This window comes from Micrasema longulum, unplaced genomic scaffold, assembly GCF_059751315.1.
Source record: "Micrasema longulum isolate JH-2025_06_02 unplaced genomic scaffold, ASM5975131v1 h1tg000571l, whole genome shotgun sequence".
In the NCBI taxonomy this organism is placed as follows: Eukaryota; Metazoa; Arthropoda; class Insecta; order Trichoptera; family Brachycentridae; genus Micrasema; species Micrasema longulum.
In genome coordinates, this window is record NW_028277767.1 from 417,426 (window position 1) to 438,391 (window position 20,966).

Consider the following 20,966-nt stretch of genomic DNA (forward strand, 5'->3'; position numbering starts at 1 on the left):
ATCGGCACACTGTTGTTGGTTTAATCCATGTCGAAAGTCATAGAAAATCATCGCACGAAAATGTTCACGATTTAGTGCCATTTTTTTAACAAGATTAATTTTTCAAGTATCTGTAAACAACACAAATATCACTCATACGACAAAACGTTCTGAGTACGTTTATCATTAAAAATGGCAAACTTTACGATGACAATGTCAGATTTGATATATTCACACTGGTGTTGCCATATCTCAAAACTTAAGTAGCAACCCTCGTATTATTTATATACATTAAGTGTGCTTGTTTGTCATTTTAATGTTTCAGATGTGCTTAAAAATGACATTTTTCTGGCGTTTTCAAACAGTATAATAAAAGAAAATCATGAAAATATAAACCGAAACATCTACAAACTGTAAAAAAAAATACAAAAAAAACATTCTGACCTGCGAAAACCACAAACAGTATATTATTACATTAAGAAACTGACGCCGTATTCTGAACAAAAGTACATAATATGCCAATGAAAAAAAAAACATGACTTTTAACATCATCACAACGTGGTAGTGAATTGCATACATTTGAGTGAAAATTGAATAGTGATGTGTTTTTATATTACTGTTTCAGGTATTATTAAAATTGTACATTTTAGAAATTAGAATTTCACGCTATATCTTGAGTAGATAGTGCAGTGGTAACAATATATTGTTAGACAAAGGCGAGCAGAGTACGGCATGATGTGTTACCTCTGTAGAGACCCGCCCTGTCGGCCAAACTGTCCTGTGACCCGCGATAATAGTCTCGTCTCATGGTGGACTGAGAAGATGCAGGTTGGCTGTACCCAGCTGTTACCAGAGCAAAGCCAATACAACACTCAATAAAATACATTTCATGCGATACAAACAACATTTAATGTAAATAGCTAATCACAATTAATCTAAGCGGCTCACATTAATAAAAAGATAAAAAAGCTAAGTATTTATCAACTAAACGGTAAAAATATCAATACATGCATATACCGATGACCCGATTTAATAAAATATTTTTTATTGATTCTTAATGTAGCGGATATTAAAAAATCTTTTAACTATGCATTATCATACCTTATATTTTTATTATTTGCACCACAAAGAGAAACCCCGTATCTACCATCCACATTTTGCTAACTTAATTTAATGATCTAAAATTAAATTTTTGTTTGATAAATGACATCAATTGGAAATAAATATTTCAATGTATCTGAGGGATTTTTTCTCATTTTTCCCTTAATTTGCTTGACCCCAATAAATGAAGACAACTATATACATAATGTGTATCTAATAAAATAATAAACATTCCATACATTGTTCAAAAGAAACAGGGCCAGTTGAAAAATAAATATTGAATATGTAATATTTTCAATTGCATATGACATTATTGGCTAAAAATAAAAACTAAAATGAAACAAACCATACTTAGAATGAATAATACTGAAACTGTGCATGTTTTTTTATACAATCCAATGACTAAATTACTAATTGGATTTCTACACATCTGGTGCAATCAACTTGTTACTACAACAGATTTATTAGGTTACAAAAAGCGTTTTTTTTTTAATAAGCTTGCTAATTTAAATAATAAATTATTAATATTCAGAAGAATTATTGTTACTTTCTTCTATTAGCAATGAGAATAATTGATCGATTTAAATAAACAACTATAAATTATTCAATGGTCGTCATTTTTATTTTCACGTGTCAAATGTGAGACTCGCAAACGAGTAGAGGCATATTATAAATAAAAAATGTTATGTGACAGCCCCTTTTTTGATGATATATAAAAAATATTTTTTGATAAATCAATCAGTTTTTACGCTTCAATTTAATATGTTTAAGAATGTTAAGTTGGTTCAGCATCAATTTAAGAATGCTGGCAAGAATAAAGCATGATTGTTATCATGTAGGTACCAATGTAGGGTGGTTAAAAAAAATATAAGTGAAGACGTGAAAACACTTTTTGTAAAAAAATTGTATATGAAATTTCTAACCAAACATAACCAACAAAATTTCAAAAGAGAATTCAAAATCTGACTGAAGAAAAATAGGATAAAAGAAATAAAATATAAATAAAAAAATTTGAACACTGTACAGTCCTACTCAAAACAGGTTTCCCTACTGAGGGGGACTCTTAAATTACCTTTGTATAAAAAACATTTTATAAAGTCAATAAACAACAACAAAAAAAGACAATTATAATAATGATCCATGTTTTTCCAAATAGCCCTGACGAAAAAAATGACAAACAAAAAATAAACAAAAACAATCAAAAAGCATTTTTATTTTACTCAAATATTTATAATAATTAGCTTTTGAAATGAAGTGCTTAGAAAAATTCAAGGCGCTGTTTCACAAGCCTCATTTTACTCGTACAAAGCATTGTAAAAATATAATTAAAGTTTTTTAATGGGGAAATTAAAAATGTTCCCATTTAGTTAGCGATTATGTTTATCAACATTTACTACAGAGCATTTCATATCAAGTTAAAAAAAAGCAAATTGATTGGGCATAAAAGATTCAACAACAACAATGCTAAAAAAACAAGAACAGAATTTTACGGCTGTCAAATTTCAAAACCTAGTAAGGGATAAGATTTTGAAAATTCATATTTTTGCTATTCCGTAGGAAAATCCATATATTGTTGTGAAAAATTTGTACAGAATCAGTTGGTATAATGGTAAATTTAACGGTACAAAATCTATCAAGGTACATTCCATTCCTCAATAACAACTTTAAAAGCTAGTATGTATGTCACAACAAAAAAATTAAAACCTAGTAACTAACATTCACTTACGGGGTTATGAAATTGCTACAGGCACAAACTAGGTTGTTTTTGTTTTCCCATTGCTTTCATCAATAATTCCTGTGAATTCTTGTAAATAATAATTATTCCTGACCTATCAAATCATAAACTGAACTTGAACGCTTGAACATGTTTTTTGGCTTTCCTGAACATTTCCCCTTATTGTGATAAATTACTATTATTTCTCTAACTACTGAGTGTAAAAAAAAAAAAAATGGAAAACGCTTTTCCGGGTGGTATTAGTTTTTATAAACCACCATGCCAGTAAGGGAGTAAACAACTCTTTAAATCAGTCAGAAACTAGTGACATATGTTAGCGAAAATGTAATGTCTATTTGTTTTGTTATTTATATATGATAAATCTATTGGTTATTCGAAAAAAAAAAAAAAATATATATTGTATTCTCAATGTGATAATTAATATATACCAAGGTTCTAGTATCAAAAAAATATATTGAATATATGGTACGTGTTTTTTACCATCATGTTCAAAGAGTTGAAACACTTAGTAGATTTTGATACTTGACAGTCGTTTTGTGTAAGACAAGTCATTGATAAATAACTAAAAAAAGTAGTGTGATGTAACTAATAATAAATTTAATAATAATAATAATAATAATAATAATAATAATAATGATAAATTTATGAAAAATGAAACCAATTTTACCCGTAAGATTAGATGATGAGCCCTGCTTCCCCCTGCTGGCTAGGAGCATCCCCTCAGCCATCTGCACAGCACCACTGTCCACGTGGATAGTCTTGGGTCGAGCCCTGGCACCTCCCCCGCCCCCTGGCCCACCGGCCCCGACCCCCTTGGCCCGCAGCCGGGGCCCCCCGCCCCCTGAGGGCCCGCCACCTCCCTTGGACCCCTGGGAACCTGTTGGCTTCATCAGCGACATCAATTCTGCTTTGTCAAATACCTTGCCCTAAAAACATAAAATATTAACTTGAGATTTTCATTTGGTAATTCAATTTCTTTCGAAACAAATCCTATGATAATATTTGTTATCTTTTGTTGACCACCTGTCGAATAGAATACAAACATTTATCTTTTAAGGATGCTTGGTTATAAAAATACAATAATAATAATAATCACTAGCAGGAAACAGCCAGCCATTGCCGACTCATACATGCTGGAAAATTCGCCCCTTCTGGCATCATTTAATCAGCCTCCCGGGCATCGTTTCATCAGGCATATGGGTCTCGGTTGATTAGGATCTCGGGCACCTAGAAATATTGCCTCTGGGCCTCACATTTTTTTTTTCTGTTCGGAGAAACCTAAATATAATAAAGAAATTTCTCACAAAAACAAAATCTCGCTAAATTGATAGGAATTAGACTTAAAACATTGGTTTATTGTAGAGAATATTAAATATTTCGTGTCTAGGGCGGATGAAGAATGCAGTGCCCTGGACGAGCGTTTTCGACTCGACGGCTACTCTCCGATTGAAAGACCTCTCAATTCCTGAAAAAGAAATTCGATTTGGAATAAGTCCACCTCGTAGTGTTGTGGTTGGCACATTCGCATACCATTCTTGAGGTTTGATTTCTGGCTGAGTCGCCGTGAAATACTTTTTTTAATGATGGTTTAATGTTGCCATATTTCACTGGTACCCGAAGCGTAAGACTGATTACATTACCTTGCACATAACAAAAATGATCAAGATACGCTGCAATCGGAGTGCCGATGCAGTTCCTTATGGGCCACTGTGAGCGGATAAGGAAATGATGATGGTGATGATGAACACAAAATTTTGTTAAAGTCGGTTAATAAGAATAATGAATTGGCACCTCTCTCTCCGCTTCCTCGATGGCCTTCTTAAGCTTGTACTGCTGCAGGATCTGGTCGCGCCGCTGCACCTGCTGCTCTTTACGTGCCGCCCGCTCCTCTGCAACTCCCGCCTCACGCTGGCGTCGCGCCTCCGCGGCAGCTTCGCTGCGCGCTCGCGCCTCTTCAGCCGCTTGGCGACGTTGCAGAGACAACATCATGATGCGCTCCTTCTTGCGTTCCATTTCTTCCGCAGTTTCCTTTAAAACGTCACCAGTTTTATACAAGTTACTTGAATAAATAAAAATTTTAAATCTGCTATTACGAGGGTGGATCACTAAGTTCGTGACTTTTTTAATTTCTTGCATTGTAATTTGAAACCAACGATAAGTTTAATAAATACTATTGGGACTCTTGAATTTCATTGCCGTCACACAAATACGAGTGACACAAAATACAAAAATTCAATAGTTTCTGCTTTGAATGATCACTTGGATATTGACCACAAACGTAAACTTATGACATAAAGTGCATAATGTAAATGAAGTTTAAACAAAATACTAATTGAAAGAATTTCTTCCGCAAAATTTAAGTAAATAACATTATGCGTGTTGACCAAAAACAGCAAGCAGTACAAAAATTTAAGCTTACGGGAGTAGGGTTGTTCCCAATGATAATAGCCGCGGGTCCATCTTTATCTTCCACATGAGCTCGAGGACTTTGGTTCTGAATATCTCTGTGGATGATCGGGGTCATGTTATTTACTTGATGGTGCCTTTGTACAATAGGAGCTTCGAATGACTGTTGCGGCGGAGGTTGCCTGACTCTTTCCTGCCATTGCTCGTCTCCAGAGTGATCTTGATCTCGTTCTGGACTGTGATTATTTGAGGGAGTTCTGTCTTTTTTCGGCGAGCCTCTTTTCATTCTTAAAGGAGGTTTCGGCCTCTTCGGTTGTTCACTATCGAAAGAAATGTAAAAACCTTTTTCGTTAGTTTGATCCGCTTGGTCTGAACTACTAGAAGCCGGTCCGACATTATTTGTTTCGTGTAAAGGTTGTTGGAACGAGTTTCTAGTTAGGGAAGGTCTTGTAGGGGATGGCAATCTATAGGTCCTGTTTCCGGATGTTATATTTAATCTTCCGATTCCCTGTTGTAGAGCTTCGTCCTCCGCATTTCCTATGAAAGAAATATTTTGAGGCTCCATATCGTCGACAGATGGAGCCTTCATAGGCACATGGTGCGTAGCGCTGGGCGCAGAGAGCTGCTGTAAACTGACAGCCCCCTGCTGGTGGGAGAGGTCTCCCAGAGACTGCTGTCTCTGCGGGGTTTTGGATCTGTGCTGAGGACTAACTGACGGAGGTGTATTTTGGGTGAATAATGACTGTACCGCTAAATGTGACGGTTGAGCTTGAGGACTAGATACTGTATAACTTAGATGATTATTTGTATTTTGATTATGTTCAGTGCCATTCTGATACCTAGGCTGAGTATTGGTATGTACCGGATAAGGCTGATTACTATTCTCATGAAGGAGAAACCCTTGCATATTGCTCCACGTTCTGGGATCTTGGGGGTGCGAGGGCGCTGGAGGTTGCGGCGCCCATCCTCTCTGAGGATTGGCGTCTTGGTACTGAGGCTGCTGTTGGAACTGCATACTCTGTGGAGACGGCCAAACTCTCTGCTCTCCACTATCCACATTATTTACTTGCGCTTGCTGCGCCCATGTTCTTCGTGGCGGTGGAGTCGGATGTTGCTGAGCAGGTTGATGCGGCGGTACCGGTTGATGCTGCAGTACCGGTTGATGTTGTTGCACTGGTTGCTGATGCTGCTGATGGATATTCTGATGTGGCCTATCATGCAAGTAGAACTGAGAAGGTTCCATTTGATGACTTCTCGGGCTAGAGGACATCTGTTGGTGATCATGGGGAATGTGCGGTGAAGAACCAAAATGACTATGTTGCAATCCGTATGTTGCGGAACTAACATTGTGCTGTGAACCATATTGGTTGTGCTGCAAGAGAAGTGTGAAAACATTAACAAAATTATTTACCACAAGTATATTCCATTGATGTTTGTAGTACTGAAACTTATTAACACAAAATATACAAACACACAAAAAGCACTATGACAGATGATATCACACCAAAATGTGGAAACACGCATCGAGTATTCTATTAAATTTGAACAAGTATTGAACAAATCATGAAAACAGATCGTGCGAAATACATACCATAGACTGCGGAATGTGGGGAGGTTGATAAACTTGTTGTTGTATTACATGATTGGCTTGAATCTGGTTTTGTTGGCTGGCTAATCGTGCAATGTCAGTTTGTATATCTTGCAAACTTGAATTCATCCTAGGAAAACAATATAATTTAGTACTTCGTACGTAGTTTTCTAGTTTTCTAGAAAACAAAGCTTTATGAATACATACTTGGCAATAGACTGATGGTAGTCTTCTATTCCCATACCGTCTAAATCCGGCGTACGCCGCGTCTCCACAAATGGTAATCCATCTTGATCCATCCATTTGTTCTCAACAGACTGAGCTTCGGATGAGATATCCTGCCACACAAATCAAGATTGCATTTTTAACAGATACTCTGACTAGCTTTATGACAAGAATGCTCAATATTTTCATGTTTACCGTACGGAGGTCTTTAAACATGGACTGTAGAAATCCACCACAAAAACACATTTTTGCTAATGTAGATAAATATATGGCACAAATACACATGTAGATTGAATTACTGCAGAATTATAGAAATTCAATAAAATTATAATGAAGACACACTGCAACTGAACAGTGAAGATATTTGAGTGTCTTACACTCACTTTACAGTCCGGTGTTTACTGTTAGGAGGTAATATTGTGCAAATTGAATTCCATAAATTACAACTGTTCATAACGCGGTTATGTAAGCACCGGTTCTACCTTTTAATTGGAGACTGCCTAATTACCCTGTTGATGAATAACAATATGGATTTTCTCTTCAGAATATATCCAGAAAACTTTGTGTAATTTTATTATACCTCTATAAATATATTATAGACACATACAATATCTAATATGTATACATATTACATATTTTACTTTCAGAGCAAATAAAACTACTGCGATATTTATGGGATTCTTTTTAAAACATTTTATTTGAAATGCCAACACATGTATGTGGGTATTTATTGTTAATTTATGTTAGGAGATTTAAAATTCTCGATGATAGACTGTATTTAAGCCTGGCATGTTCCGATTCAGTGAATGATCATGAAGCATAACCACAGAGAGTAAAGAAATTACTGCAAGTTTATTAGTTTAGTAACACACAGTGGGAAATTTATGTAAAATTATTGTAACATGAAATGGTATAGCTATACTTAATCCACATATACACATAATTGACAATGAACTGAAACTTTGATACATCACACAAGGAACAAGGTGCTTTTGTTAAAAAATGGGGAGGTTTTTCGACAATTACGTATTATATTTCAAACCTGTAAGGATACTGGTCTCTCCGGCTTGTGAGGGAGAGCTGGTGTGGAGCCATCTCCACCTGCACCATCCTCTCTAGCACCCCCTCCACCACCATCCCCGGCGGGGGACTTAACTACACTACCCTTATTCTGAAACCACAAACCCATGACATTCCAACCCATCACCGTGTATCGTAATAATGTCTTACAAAACTTATATCAAATGTTAAAGCAAGTGAACATGTACCAAACGAAAATAAACAGTGAAATTAGCACATAAAACTAAATAATAACAAGATGTTTAGAAAATAAAAACAAATCATTAATACGCGTGTCGAAAAAAATTCAATGATGGACCGAGTGATGTCAAAATTTCTAGGCATGTTCAGAAAGTAAGTGTACTTAATTTTAAACTTCATATTCCAACTGCTTTATTTAATTATAATCAATTTTTATCTTCAGAAAATCTTTTAAGACTGTGCTGTGATCCGCTTTCTACTCAGGGAAGGAATAACACCTACCGACTTTTTTTGCTAATCAAACGGTTTACGGCAAAGGTTTAATGAACAGAACTAATGTGTTCAAGTGGTATGGGGAGTTTAGTAGAGGCAGAACAAATGTTTATGACGAATAGAGGAGAGGAAGACCTTCCATTTTGACTGATGAGTTGGTCACAACTTATATGAGACACTAACAGAAAGTGCGTCAGATGGGTCCAAAAACCGCTGACAGAGCAGCGACAACGCCCATCCTCACACAACCTTAGCTACCAAGGCGTTCTTGGACTCATTTGGTTGGGATGTTTTGAACAACCCCCTGTACACCCTGACTTAGCGCCTTCAGATTATCATAATTTAACCTTCCTGAAGGCACACATGGGTGGAATTAAATTTTCAACCAACGAGCAGGTGCAGAAAGATGTTCTGCAGTGGGGAAAGGAGCTGGCGGGACAGTTCTTCGAGGAGGGCATAAAGAAGCTTGTACCATGGCTCACCACATGCTTTGAAAGGGATGGCGATCATGTGGAAAAATAATCAACAATATACTGAATTTTATTTTCAAATATACTTTTTCTAAAATAATATAAAAATCTAGTACACTTACATTCTAAACATGCCTCGTAATCTAACCATTTTTGAAAACACATTTTTTACTTCACCGAACAATTTACGAAGGAAATATGCCAATACAGAAAATAAGTTAATCATTTTCAGATGTTGATAAATTTTCTCAAAGTGACCGTGAAACCATACGGTATATAAACAATAAAGACACTAAACTTGGTAAGTAAGTGGCAAAATAATTCATTGAGAAAACGAAAAATAATTCCTTTCTCTGAATAATTATAACGGAAAGTAAAAATAAATGTTCTCGTCACTTCCACAAAATTCTTGACAATAAATCTTTACTTCGCATGCATAATTCACAAAAATATAAATAATAATAAGCTGAATAAATAAAATAATACGCTTATTTTTATTGAATAGAACCATTGTAATATGATTATGATATTTTCTTTATGTAAACTTATGGAGAAAATGAAAGAATCTGTGAACTTGTCCATATTAATAAATTGATTTAGAATGCAGGATCTGCTTAGTAAAAAACATGTTTAATTGGAATAAAAAATATATATCTTAAAACAAATATGTAAATGGCAATGAAAAAAACACATGGCTACCAGGAGAAAATATGGATAAAGTTTAAAGAAATCTGGCTAAATAAAATTGTATTTTAGTAGTCCATTATTTAATACACACAAACATGATTATATCGATGTATACATATTATTTACATTTAAAAAAAAAACATATATCATTCGATCTATTTCTTTGAAAATTAATTAAAGGAAACCAGAAAAAAATTATTTCTAAATAAAAAAAATTGAGGTTCTAAGAACATTTTGTTAATTACAAACAGCATCCAACCGCTTTTCCCTTTAAATACATATGCCGCTTGTATAAAATTTATAGTGAAAAAAATACTTTAAATTTTACCATTAAGAATTTCTTTGGGTAATAATATAGTTTTACAGTAAAATATTGTCTGAAATCTAAATTCTCTGACATTTTGTGAAAAATTAATTGATACCATTTTACACATATTATGTACGTAGATAGTATGTATGTATTGTAACGTTGTAAAAAACAAGTCCAATGTACCCCGTTTTGAAAGCATTTTAGTACTGGATTATAATTCTAAGTTGCCTGATTTAGCGCCATCTGACGGCCGCGGTAGTAACTCATCCATACGATATCCGTGCATTAGAAATAACTTCTTTTCCATTTGAAAACTCGGGACGAACAGTCCAACTGTCGCGCAAGGACTCAAAGAGAGGCGACCGCACATTTCAAAAATGTAGTCCTTCAAGAAAGGGAACGTTCAACGTAACGTAAGCCTATTTGTTTTTAATTTATCACCGAAATTCTTGTAGAGAGAGATATCATATTCTAATGAGATTGTATTTTATACAGGTTCCCTTTTTTCTACCTTTTCTCTACTTCTTTTACCTTTTTTTTACCTTTTTCTATTTTTATTTATTCCACCTTTTATCTACTTTGTCCGATGATAAAGATTTTACGATGTAGTATATTTACTCCATGATTTGAATGGATCACTAATTATTACGAAGTTTATTCGTAAATACCTGGAAAAGTCGGTGTCAGACTTTAAAGTTTTCTTCAAGATCATGAGACACAAATTTACAAATGCAAGGAAGCAGACGATCATTTACTGAATTAAAATGTCGACAAATAATCTTCTGGGAAATCATCAACGGAGCCAACCATGAGTAAAAATATATCAACCGAAGATGTCGCATATCGATTTCCATCTGCGGATTATATTTTGTAAAATCAACATTATTTCATATCATCTCGAGAAGAAAACAATCAAGAATCTATTTCACTTGTCATTATTATTGTTACGAATATTTATTTCTTAGATAAATTTATTGTCAACCACTTACTCATATTAGCTAGGCAGAATTCTGAATTTTTATATTAACTAATCTTGGTACATTTGTAGAGATTTGCTTCTTTTATTAAAATTTTGTATTTCACTAACGAGTTGTTTATTTCATAAAATCCAGATCTTTAAGTCATATTTGTTCCATTTTACAGTAAGGTATTTTATATTTAACGTTTTTGATTCCGTTCATAAAATTAAATTTATACAACATAATCTTTTGGAGAATTCTCATGTTTTTGCCGATTGAGCGAAACTGGTGAATGGTAAGTGTTTGTAGGTACTTTATTTGGTTATCTGCATTATTCTTCTTAATCTTAAAAATTTGCTTATTGATTTTTGATAACCTACCTCTATAATGTCGCCCAACTGGGACCAAATAATTTATTTCAACCTACACTGACCGTTACAGTATGTATTAAAATTTTTAATCATTCGATTAAAATTTTATGGATTTGAATTATCGATAAATAATATTAAATTTATACTGTTTATCAATATTAATTATTAATCTTAAAATTACTCCCATAATCATATTTACCAAATGTCAAATTGAGAAAATTCTAAGAAAACTCGAAGGGCTAATTCAGGGTAAGGATAAGATGCTGTTATTTTGTGCTCACGTATTTAAACTTAATTATAATTTTAAAAAATTAACAATGAAAAAAAAAATAAAAAAACAAACAGTCCCATGCAAGTTTAATGATGAATTAATAAAAAATTGAAAACATGCATTGGATTACACCTTATTTGTTACATAATCATGTCTTGAGAAAAAATGGTACTGTGATGGATTTTTATAGACTTACCAAACTAGCAATCTATGTAAAAGGAAATATTTATTTACATGAGCCTATAAGTTCATTTTAAAAATCAAACTAACCATTAATCTGACATATTTCAATATCTAAACGCTGCCTTATAATACAATAGTTTGAACTTTAAATAGTTTTATTTCCTTACTTTAACTGAATTTTTATGTTTAAAAGCATACAACCCTATATTTATGCCTGGTTGAGATTTTTTCTTATGAAAACAAAGTAAAATCTCACCTGGTGTAATTGCGGATTAAGATTGAAACAAACTTATGACAGTCATTTACTAGATAGGATAGTAATTGTGTTGTTTGCAAAAGTTACTTCTTTCACATGCACTGTTCATCTTGAGAACACTACTTATTACAAATAGGAAAAAAAATTGCTTTCTTATGATTTGATTTAACATTTCAATTTAAGAACCATTTTCAATTAATCGTAAAATAACTGTAGTAAAAATTTCTAATCAAGTTGAGGCAGAGTAGAGAGCAAATTTCGAAACTCTGAGCCAGAGTCCACGACGGAACCCGATTCTGATTTAATAATTTCTTTGTTTCTAAACTTCAAAATACTTCAAATGACTATGTAATTGTGACTTGGAATGGTTTTAAAGAATATTTTCTAACAGCGGGTGTAGATATGTAAATCATTACATCATAAATAAATCGAAGGATATATTTTAAAACCATTACAAAGCACAACACAGTTTTACAATGCTCACCAAATTATTTATATGACATCAATCCGGGCAAAATATTGGAGACTTGCAGCGTCATATACATTAATTTATATGTGAGAAACACAAACGCGGTAAAGGTTTATATAAAAACAACCAACTTAATCTACCCAACAAACATTCATAGCGCATTTTATTTAGAGACAACTGACAACAAATACGGTGAGATTACACTAGACAACATCGATGCACATACTAATCTTATGCAGAAGATAGAAATAGTAGTTTAATTACCTTGGAGACTGCTTGAAGAAACGCTTGCTGTCCTAATTGCTGTCTCTGTCTATTGTAAGCCATTTCCATTCTTTTCTTTTCGTGTTCAATTCGTCGCCTCTTTTCTTCTAATTTTAAACGGATATTATTTATTTGTGCAGTCATGGCGTTTCCATTATTCATCGGCAACATTTCTTGTGGAGGTTGACCATCGCCATCTAAAATTAAATTTTGTTAATATGACACGGTAAAAATGTACTTGGAATGTTCGAACAGACGCAGTATGTAAATATACAAGCAACCAATCTTAGATATTTGTATAACGGGTTACCCTTTTAATAATTTACTCACTGGATTGATGCTGCTCATTTTGCATGCATTGCTGCTGCCAGGTGGTTGTATTTGGCATCATACCGAAGGTCATTTTACCATCGCCACCAGCGGTTCCAAACCTATTCATTTTATTTCCCGGTGCTTGATTTTCCTCTCTTCCATGTTGCATATAAACCAATTGTATACCTATAAATAAAGTCACATTTTTATATCTAGAATATATTTTCTGATTTAGTGGAAACGCAGTGAATATTTTATACACACCGGAATGTTCTCCATTACTTCTGAACTTTGTCAAATCTGCAAAACTAGACATTTTCGATGCGGAAATATCGCCATCCACAGAATCCTTAGTATTATTATTATTTAAATAAAAACCCGTAACATCACCAGATCCTTTAGTTATTATATTTTGGTTGTGACTAATCGCATCATTGCTGAGTTGTCGTTTCATCTGATGCTGATTTTCTATGACTCTCTCGGCATCTTCTGGTTTAGAGTATTGCCTCTCTATGAATCTCTCACGAGGCTCTTCTGTTCTCTTATTAGGAAAATGTAAATTTTCTCCTTTAGTTGGGAAATGCATTACATTATCACCGTCATTGTAAAACATTTCTATTGAACCTCTCGCATCTTTTAATGTGGACCTCACCGCTACATTTTGTTCGATAGGCCCTAAAAACAAAAAACACAATATGTAATGGATAGCTCCCCAAAAGTAAGAGAGAGAAGTCTCACACAAATTAAATATGATATATTTATACTTCAAAGTTCTCTACTTGGCACGCATCAAGTCCTCCATATTCAAAGATAAAGTGCAAAATTAAAAACCGCAATAAGCTATTTAAATTGTGTAAATTAAGAATTTGCTGAAAATAAATCAAAAATATTTTATGGTTATGAAATACATTTTTAAATATAAATTACCAGTAGGAGCAGAAATTTTTCTTGGAGATGTATGATGTCCACTGTTGACTGTGGCAAGTTCTTTCTCCGGATTCCGACCGACAAAGTTTAGTCGGTCTTGGGATCCCCCAAAATTCTCCACAGTAAGCTGGGAATCATCTGCTGCAGTTATAGAACTCCGGCGTGATCTGCGACCGGCATAACTAGACCTACGTTGTTCCTCCCAGTTTGATGGTCGCCCCGCTGCCATACCTTCACCCACTACGATAATTAAAAATATAACACATATATGCATTGTATTTTTAAAAAAGCCCTGCTAAAGAAACTATGTAATGTAACGTATTTATTTTTAGATAGTTGCACAAATAAAATTTTAACACCTAGTTATAACTTAACGAATAAACAATATTTATACAAGAATAATTTCAAAAACCGAACATTCTTATAAAATCCAAAAATGTGTTATACAGACTATATAAAATTTATCTCACAATGCAAAACAATATTGATATCGATACGTTATATATAAAATCAGTTAATATTCTATCTGTAAAGGCCCTATTGTAGTTTAAGTGATGTAAAAAATATTTTTTTTGCCACAAAGATTAATTAAGAAAGATGCGAAGCTTCATATAGTAAAAAAATCTCACGGATAGGTAAAGTTTGATGTACATTGCTTTGGCATTTGATGTACTCTTGGAACATATTATAATCATAGATTACATTAATTTATTTCAAAGAAGATTAAATCAATGACGGGAGAGTTTAAAGGCAGAAGAAAGAAAAGAATAAATATTGATTTTTACCCCACTCATGCTACTACCCAACTGATATTTTGCAATATAAATAGTAACACAAATGATTCTAAGTTAGTATGAGTTAATATGTACCTCAAAACTAGTACCAACGTATAACCAAAAATTAAAGTGGTTTATTTTCAAAAAATGATGTGTCTTCATAAATGGCATGAAATAATCTTTATTTAAAAAGTAAATAAAAATATTTCATGTTTTATTACTACAAAAAATAATATTTTATAGTATTCAGCTTGTGGTGTTATTTGAAGTGCTATATCTCACAAGTAGTAAAATGTCATTACCAACTTGTGCCAGAAACCCGACAATTTGAAGTCCTAACAGAAAATGCCAAAATATTGCTTATGACTATTTGTGGATGTACAAGTTTTACAAGTTAGGGTGACATATTTCAAAATTACCTCTTTCATCACCCTGCCTAACTACGGAGCTGAGTGTGGGCACAGCCCTGCCTCGGTGGACGACGAAGCCCTCGTCCTGGGCGAAGGGACTCTGCTGGGGGGAGGAACTCCGTCTCTCCGGGGTGGAGCAAGCCGAGCGCTGAGGACCGGACCCGGGAGCTGTGCCCCCTGTGCGACCCCGGGTCATGTGGGAAGCAGAAGGAGAGCGGGTCACTGAAATCATTAAAACAAATATATCGTACTTCTTTGCTTGGGTACAAAAAATAAATTATTATCATTAATAATTGTTGAAAATATTTTTGTTGAATTGAGTATTATTACTGGCATTTCTTGGTGGATTTACATTTTAATTCAAAGAAATCAAATACATTTTTTCAAAACAATGCTTTAGAGTATATGCAAATGTTTGTAGATTGGATTGTGTGTTAAGTGGCCACTTAAACCAGCCAATGATAGTTCATAAGCCCTGTAAATGCCTAGATTTCCATAATACCTTCACAAAAATGTTTTTCCTCTGTTGCAACAAATTTGGTTTTTTTTTAGATTTACAGAGATTCAATTTCAGATTCTCACCGTAATAAATCTTGTCTTTTTCCAAATTATGATAATCTGAAATGATTTTAATTTTTCTTGTATCAAATTTGAAAGAATAGCAAAATTTCAATACTCGAAAGTGTATATATCAATTTAATAATGTATTAATAATCATTTCCGGTCAAATATATATTGTTGTGTCACTAAATCACAATGTTTTTTTTCAATGTATTAAATTAAAAAAGCCAACTTTAATTAAAAAATTCAGTATTCAAGTTGTATACACTGTGTAACAATAACCCTTCTGTCCATCCATATTTTTTTTTTTCAATAATTATGCTAATACTATACAAAATGTTTTCTGACAAGATTTCACAAGTGAGTTTCTACAAATTCCTTCATTTATTTATAATTTTTCAATTTGAAACTTTTACAGAATGTTCTAACACTAACATAATATCTAACTATACGCTCATAAAATGTCTTTAAGTATTATAAATATAATGTACATATTTATTTACATCACTGAGTTAGAAAAAATAGACGAGTATTTTAAATTCAAGCAAACTATTTAAAAAAAATAATAACTTTACTAATAATAGATAAAGTGATATGTAAACAAAAAAATAAATAAATACACTTCTGTTACTAATTCAGGAATACTATATGATTTAATAAAGTTTCATAAGGTGTTATAAATGTAACATAATTAGCGTTCAATAATTTTACTTGTTTAAAGTGCATAAGATGCAACAAAAAAACTAGTGCCCGACCGAAACAAGATTTTTTAGCTGAAACCGAATTTCAGCTTTTGTTCCAGTTTTAATCGAAACCAAAACTTATTTAAATAAATTCAGTCACTTCGAAATGCCCAAAATTAACGAACCTTATGAGTTCACTAAAATAAGCGTTAAATAAAATACTCAATGAAATAAAAGGCATAAATTTAATGAGTAAATTTGTTTACTTTTAGCGCTTTTTGGTTTGTTGTTATACATATAACTAATATGCAACAGTTCTTCAATGTATGCTATAGGTACATTGACTTATTAACTATAGAGGAATTGCATTAATACGAAAGATATTTTTCTTTTTCTTTTTCTTTTCTTGTCTAGTTTTTATTTTTTATGTTAGACAATGGCAATACACTAACCAATTTTGTATTCCAATTTTCCTTTCCAAAAAACTTTTAAAATTCTACCCCGTTAACATATTATTTAAAAACGATGTAAAAAATATACTTGTATTTTCATACATTTTCGTTATTCCCTATTTTTTTGGCGATTTTTATCAAAGACAAAAAATTGCAGTTAAAAAATGATAATGGCACTTACATAGAAAAAAATTTAAGTTCATAACGATATAGCAGATGTTCTGATTGGAGATTGAGAGTAATAATTTACTTAGGCATTCTGTATTGAATGCCGCAGCGAGACTTATTTTCAGAATCTCTAAGTTCAGTCATATCACTCCACTACTTCGGGAACTACACTGGCTACGTTTTCCACAGAGGGTCGAATACAAACTCTGTTGGCTTATGTATAAGTCACTGCATAACTCTGCTCTGGAATATCTAAGGGAACTATGCATTCCAGATGAACTAGCTGTCAGGCGTCTAACGCTTAGATCAGCTACGTCTACGGCGAGAGGAAAAGTTATTATACCTGTTACGGACGTCAAACGGAAAGCGGCCCTTGTAGGGACCGCCCCTGCGCTATATTAAAATGTTTAGACTTAGGGATCTCGGTATGTGTTAGAAATGAGCTGCCCCTCCAATAAAGACTAGTATTTGTCACTTTCGGGGGTGGCCTTTTCCATACCGAGACATTTAGAATAGGCATTTAGTTACAAATTAGTTTTAAGTATATTTTTGAATGTGCATCGTTTCGCGCTGCGTTGCCGCCGCAAGAATGCCGTGAGAACTGGAGGGGGTAGTGCCTATATACGTGGAGGGAGGGAGACGGATGGAGCGGGCGTGCGGCCTTCTCTATCGCTCTCTCTCTCTCCGCGCGGCATACGACGGCTAGACCCGCTCGGCGGGGTGAATGGTGGGGCACGTAGCGCGAACGGTATATAACGTGTACAAATGAAAATAAATGACACTTCTTCTCTGACGTTTGGCTTTTACTCATCTCTACTCGCTTCTCCCCGACCCGGCTTTCTACTCGATTCTTCTTCACTTCGCTTGACACCTTCGCTTCACCCTGGACTTGGATTTTGGACTTCTCTCCCTACGGATTCCTGACCACGGCGAACCGGCAACTTCAACCTGAAATAAGAGGCCCTTCTGAGGACATCTCCGGCCCTGACGAGTTAGACAAGATCGCCTAGCCTCCGCTGCCTTACAACCAGTGGAGGACGTGTGCGTTAGTGACTGCAGCGGAACCACAACACGACGCCGGTAGCGCGTTAGCTACATTGTTGGTCCTTCGAGAAATCCGGATCTGCTGTCGTCACACGAGTGATCATCTACCTGATGCCTGCTTCTCTTCGGTCTGGAAGAAACGCCGCCATGCAGGAAGGACGCGCCGAATCCGACTCCGGTTCATCGACTTCGGCCCAGACGACAACGGAATCTACCGCCCACTCAAGAGAGATGCGAGCCATGCAGCAGCGACTGATGCAGGACATGACGGCCGGGATGGTTGAGATGTTCAAGGAAATGAGATCTCAGCTCCCGCTCATGTTGGCCGCTACTACAACCCCAGAGAAGACCACGACGCCCGCCGGAGCGAGCGCCGCGGCGGCGGCGCCTACCTGTGCACACCTTGGGTCGTTGGAAACGACCCAACCCGGGCCTGCGTACTTGGAGGAAGCCGCTGAGCCACGACCGAACGTAGCAAGCCCTGCGGACCACGCTACATTGGACCCGACGACACTCGGCTCCATGGATTCGGAGACAAGACGACTCACCGGCGAGTGGGTTGACAACCAGAACAGTGCTTCATACCCCACAGTTGACAGGATGGCCGCAGCATTCGTGAGGGCACTGAAGGACGGTGATTCGACTGGAGTGACGTCGCAGCCACGAAGTGATGACCCAAGGATGACGTCATTCATCGCGAGGCAGACTGGTGCGAGAGACCTGCCGCAGTTCTCCGGGGATCCGCTAGAGTGGCGGATTTTTAAATCGCAGTTCAACCAGTCTACGGAGATGTGCGCATTATCCAATGCAGAAAACATCATACGGCTGCAGAGATCACTCACAGGACGGGCCAGACAGACTGTATCGGCCCTACTCGTGGACCCGGGCAGGGTTCCCGAGATCATGAAGATGTTGGAATCCGCGTTCGGACACCCTGAGCTCGTCGTGGAGACGGTCTTGGAACGGGTGCGGAGGATTCCGAAGCTGCCAGACAACGCGTCCGCGGAAGCCGTGACGGATTACGCCGTCGCAGTGAGGAACGTCGTCGCGACCGTCGAAGGATTCGACGGTGAACACCTTTCTTCGCCGAAGCTTCTCTGGGAAATGGTAGGGAAGCTTCCCTACACGCACCGATGGATGTGGATTACGTCGCGCATCGGGACGAAGAGAAAAGCGAAGTTAAGTGAATTAGCCGACTGGCTAAAGGACGTGACGGGCGTGATACCTAACGCCGGGTGCCTCGATATCAACACAGGCCCCGTCAGGGCTGAAAGGAATCGCGCCTCTAAAGGACACGTGCTGCTGAACGTACACAGTGAAAGTGAAAAATGCGCAAAGTGCAACGGAACACACAAGCTCGACGTGTGCCGCGAATATTCGGGGCTTGGCGTGAAAGACAAGTGGGCATTTGTGCGCGATTTAAGACTGTGTTTCCTGTGCTTGGGGAAACGCTGCCGAACGTCGAAATGTCGGGCAACAAGGTGCAACATAGACGAGTGCGGAGGAAGGCACCATCGCACACTACATACGCCGCGCGCCCAGTCGACGGATGAGAATGTGTTACACGTATCGCGGAAGGAGGGCTCGGTCGCCCTTAAAGTGTTACCTGTGACTCTCAGTGGACCGAAAGGTCGAGTAAATACATACGCGTTACTAGACGAAGGTTCAACTATCACACTCCTGGAAGAAGAGGTCGCCGACGCGATCGGAGCGCGCGGTCCACAGGCCGGTATACAAGTCACGGGTATAGCCGGAATCGCCGCTAGTGATGCGTCATCGCGACGCGTAAAAGTGATAATAAAAGGCGACGCCGGCGCTTATGAAGCGATCGCCTACACAGTTAAGACACTCAACTTGCCGACACAAAAAGTTAAAAGTTGCGACAACTCGGCGCGGGAAGTGACAGTGAGACCTAAGATGCTTATAGGCCTCGATAACGCCGAGTTAATAGTGCCGCACGGCCGGGCGGAGTTTCGAAGTGACGGCGTCATCATAAGTGATACGCCGCTTGGCCGCGTCGCGTTTGGCCGACACGTGAGTCATAACGATAATAACGCGAGTGCACCTACGGGTGAAAAATATAACGAAGATAAGTCAGTTTCTAATGGCATAGTGAAAACGGTCCTAGTGAGTGCTAAAGGACCGTCGCGTGATGACGCGCTAAGTGAATTAGTGAAATTTAACTTCAAAGTGGATTCGATCGGAATCACGACCGCGCCGCGGATATGTGCCGCAGAAAAAAGAGCGCTGGATATAATGCATAACTCCACAAAGCAGCTTCCCACAGGCCGGTGGGAAACGGGCCTGCTATGGAGTTCAGACAACGCATCGCTCCCCTACAACCGAGAAGCGGCAGAAAAACGCCTCTACTCGTTGGAAAGAAAATTAAAAAAGAACCCGGTACTTGAAGTTGCGTACCGGGCTAAAATCAGCGAGTATGAGGAAAAGGGATACGCCGTTGAGTTATCCAGGGAAGAAGAGGCACGAGAAAACCCAAGGAAATGGTTCCTGCCTCATTTTTCGGTATGCAATCCGAACAAGGTTGGGAAAATTCGGGTTGTGTTCGACGCGGCGAGCCCTCACAGAGGTGTGTGCCTCAACGACCACTTACTGACGGGACCGGACTTGCTCACGTCACTAGTGGGGAACATACAGAGGTTCCGAGAGGGTGGCGTAGCTATCGCCGCCGATATAAAGGAGATGTTTCTCCGCATAAAGATGACACCCGATGACACGATGTCACAATTGTTTTTGTGGCGTCGAAAACCGAACGAAGCAGTGAGGACCTTCGCCTTCACATCCATGATGTTCGGAGCCAGGTGTTCT

General features: G+C 36.7%; 1 protein-coding gene across 10 annotated transcripts in view; it reads right to left on the reverse strand.

Moving 5' to 3' along the window:
- Patronin (calmodulin-regulated spectrin-associated protein patronin) overlaps positions 1-20,966 on the reverse strand; it is a 102,145-nt gene that overhangs the window by 14,753 nt on the left and 66,426 nt on the right. For 6 of the 10 annotated variants that reach the window (XM_088228241.1, XM_088228248.1, XM_088228243.1 and 3 more), the window contains 12 exons: positions 15,242-15,454; positions 14,047-14,286; positions 13,384-13,794; positions 13,138-13,305; positions 12,808-13,004; positions 8,077-8,205; positions 7,017-7,147; positions 6,813-6,939; positions 5,235-6,593; positions 4,607-4,843; positions 3,483-3,741; positions 724-822 (listed from right to left, as the gene is read on the reverse strand). In XM_088228241.1, coding sequence (XP_088084367.1) covers positions 724-822; positions 3,483-3,741; positions 4,607-4,843; positions 5,235-6,593; positions 6,813-6,939; positions 7,017-7,147; positions 8,077-8,205; positions 12,808-13,004; positions 13,138-13,305; positions 13,384-13,794; positions 14,047-14,286; positions 15,242-15,454 — 3,570 coding nt within the window. The remainder of the gene's footprint in view (positions 1-723; positions 823-3,482; positions 3,742-4,606; positions 4,844-5,234; positions 6,594-6,812; positions 6,940-7,016; positions 7,148-8,076; positions 8,206-12,807; positions 13,005-13,137; positions 13,306-13,383; positions 13,795-14,046; positions 14,287-15,241; positions 15,455-20,966) is intronic. The other 4 variants (XM_088228246.1, XM_088228244.1, XM_088228247.1 and 1 more) reach the window with 2 other exon arrangements.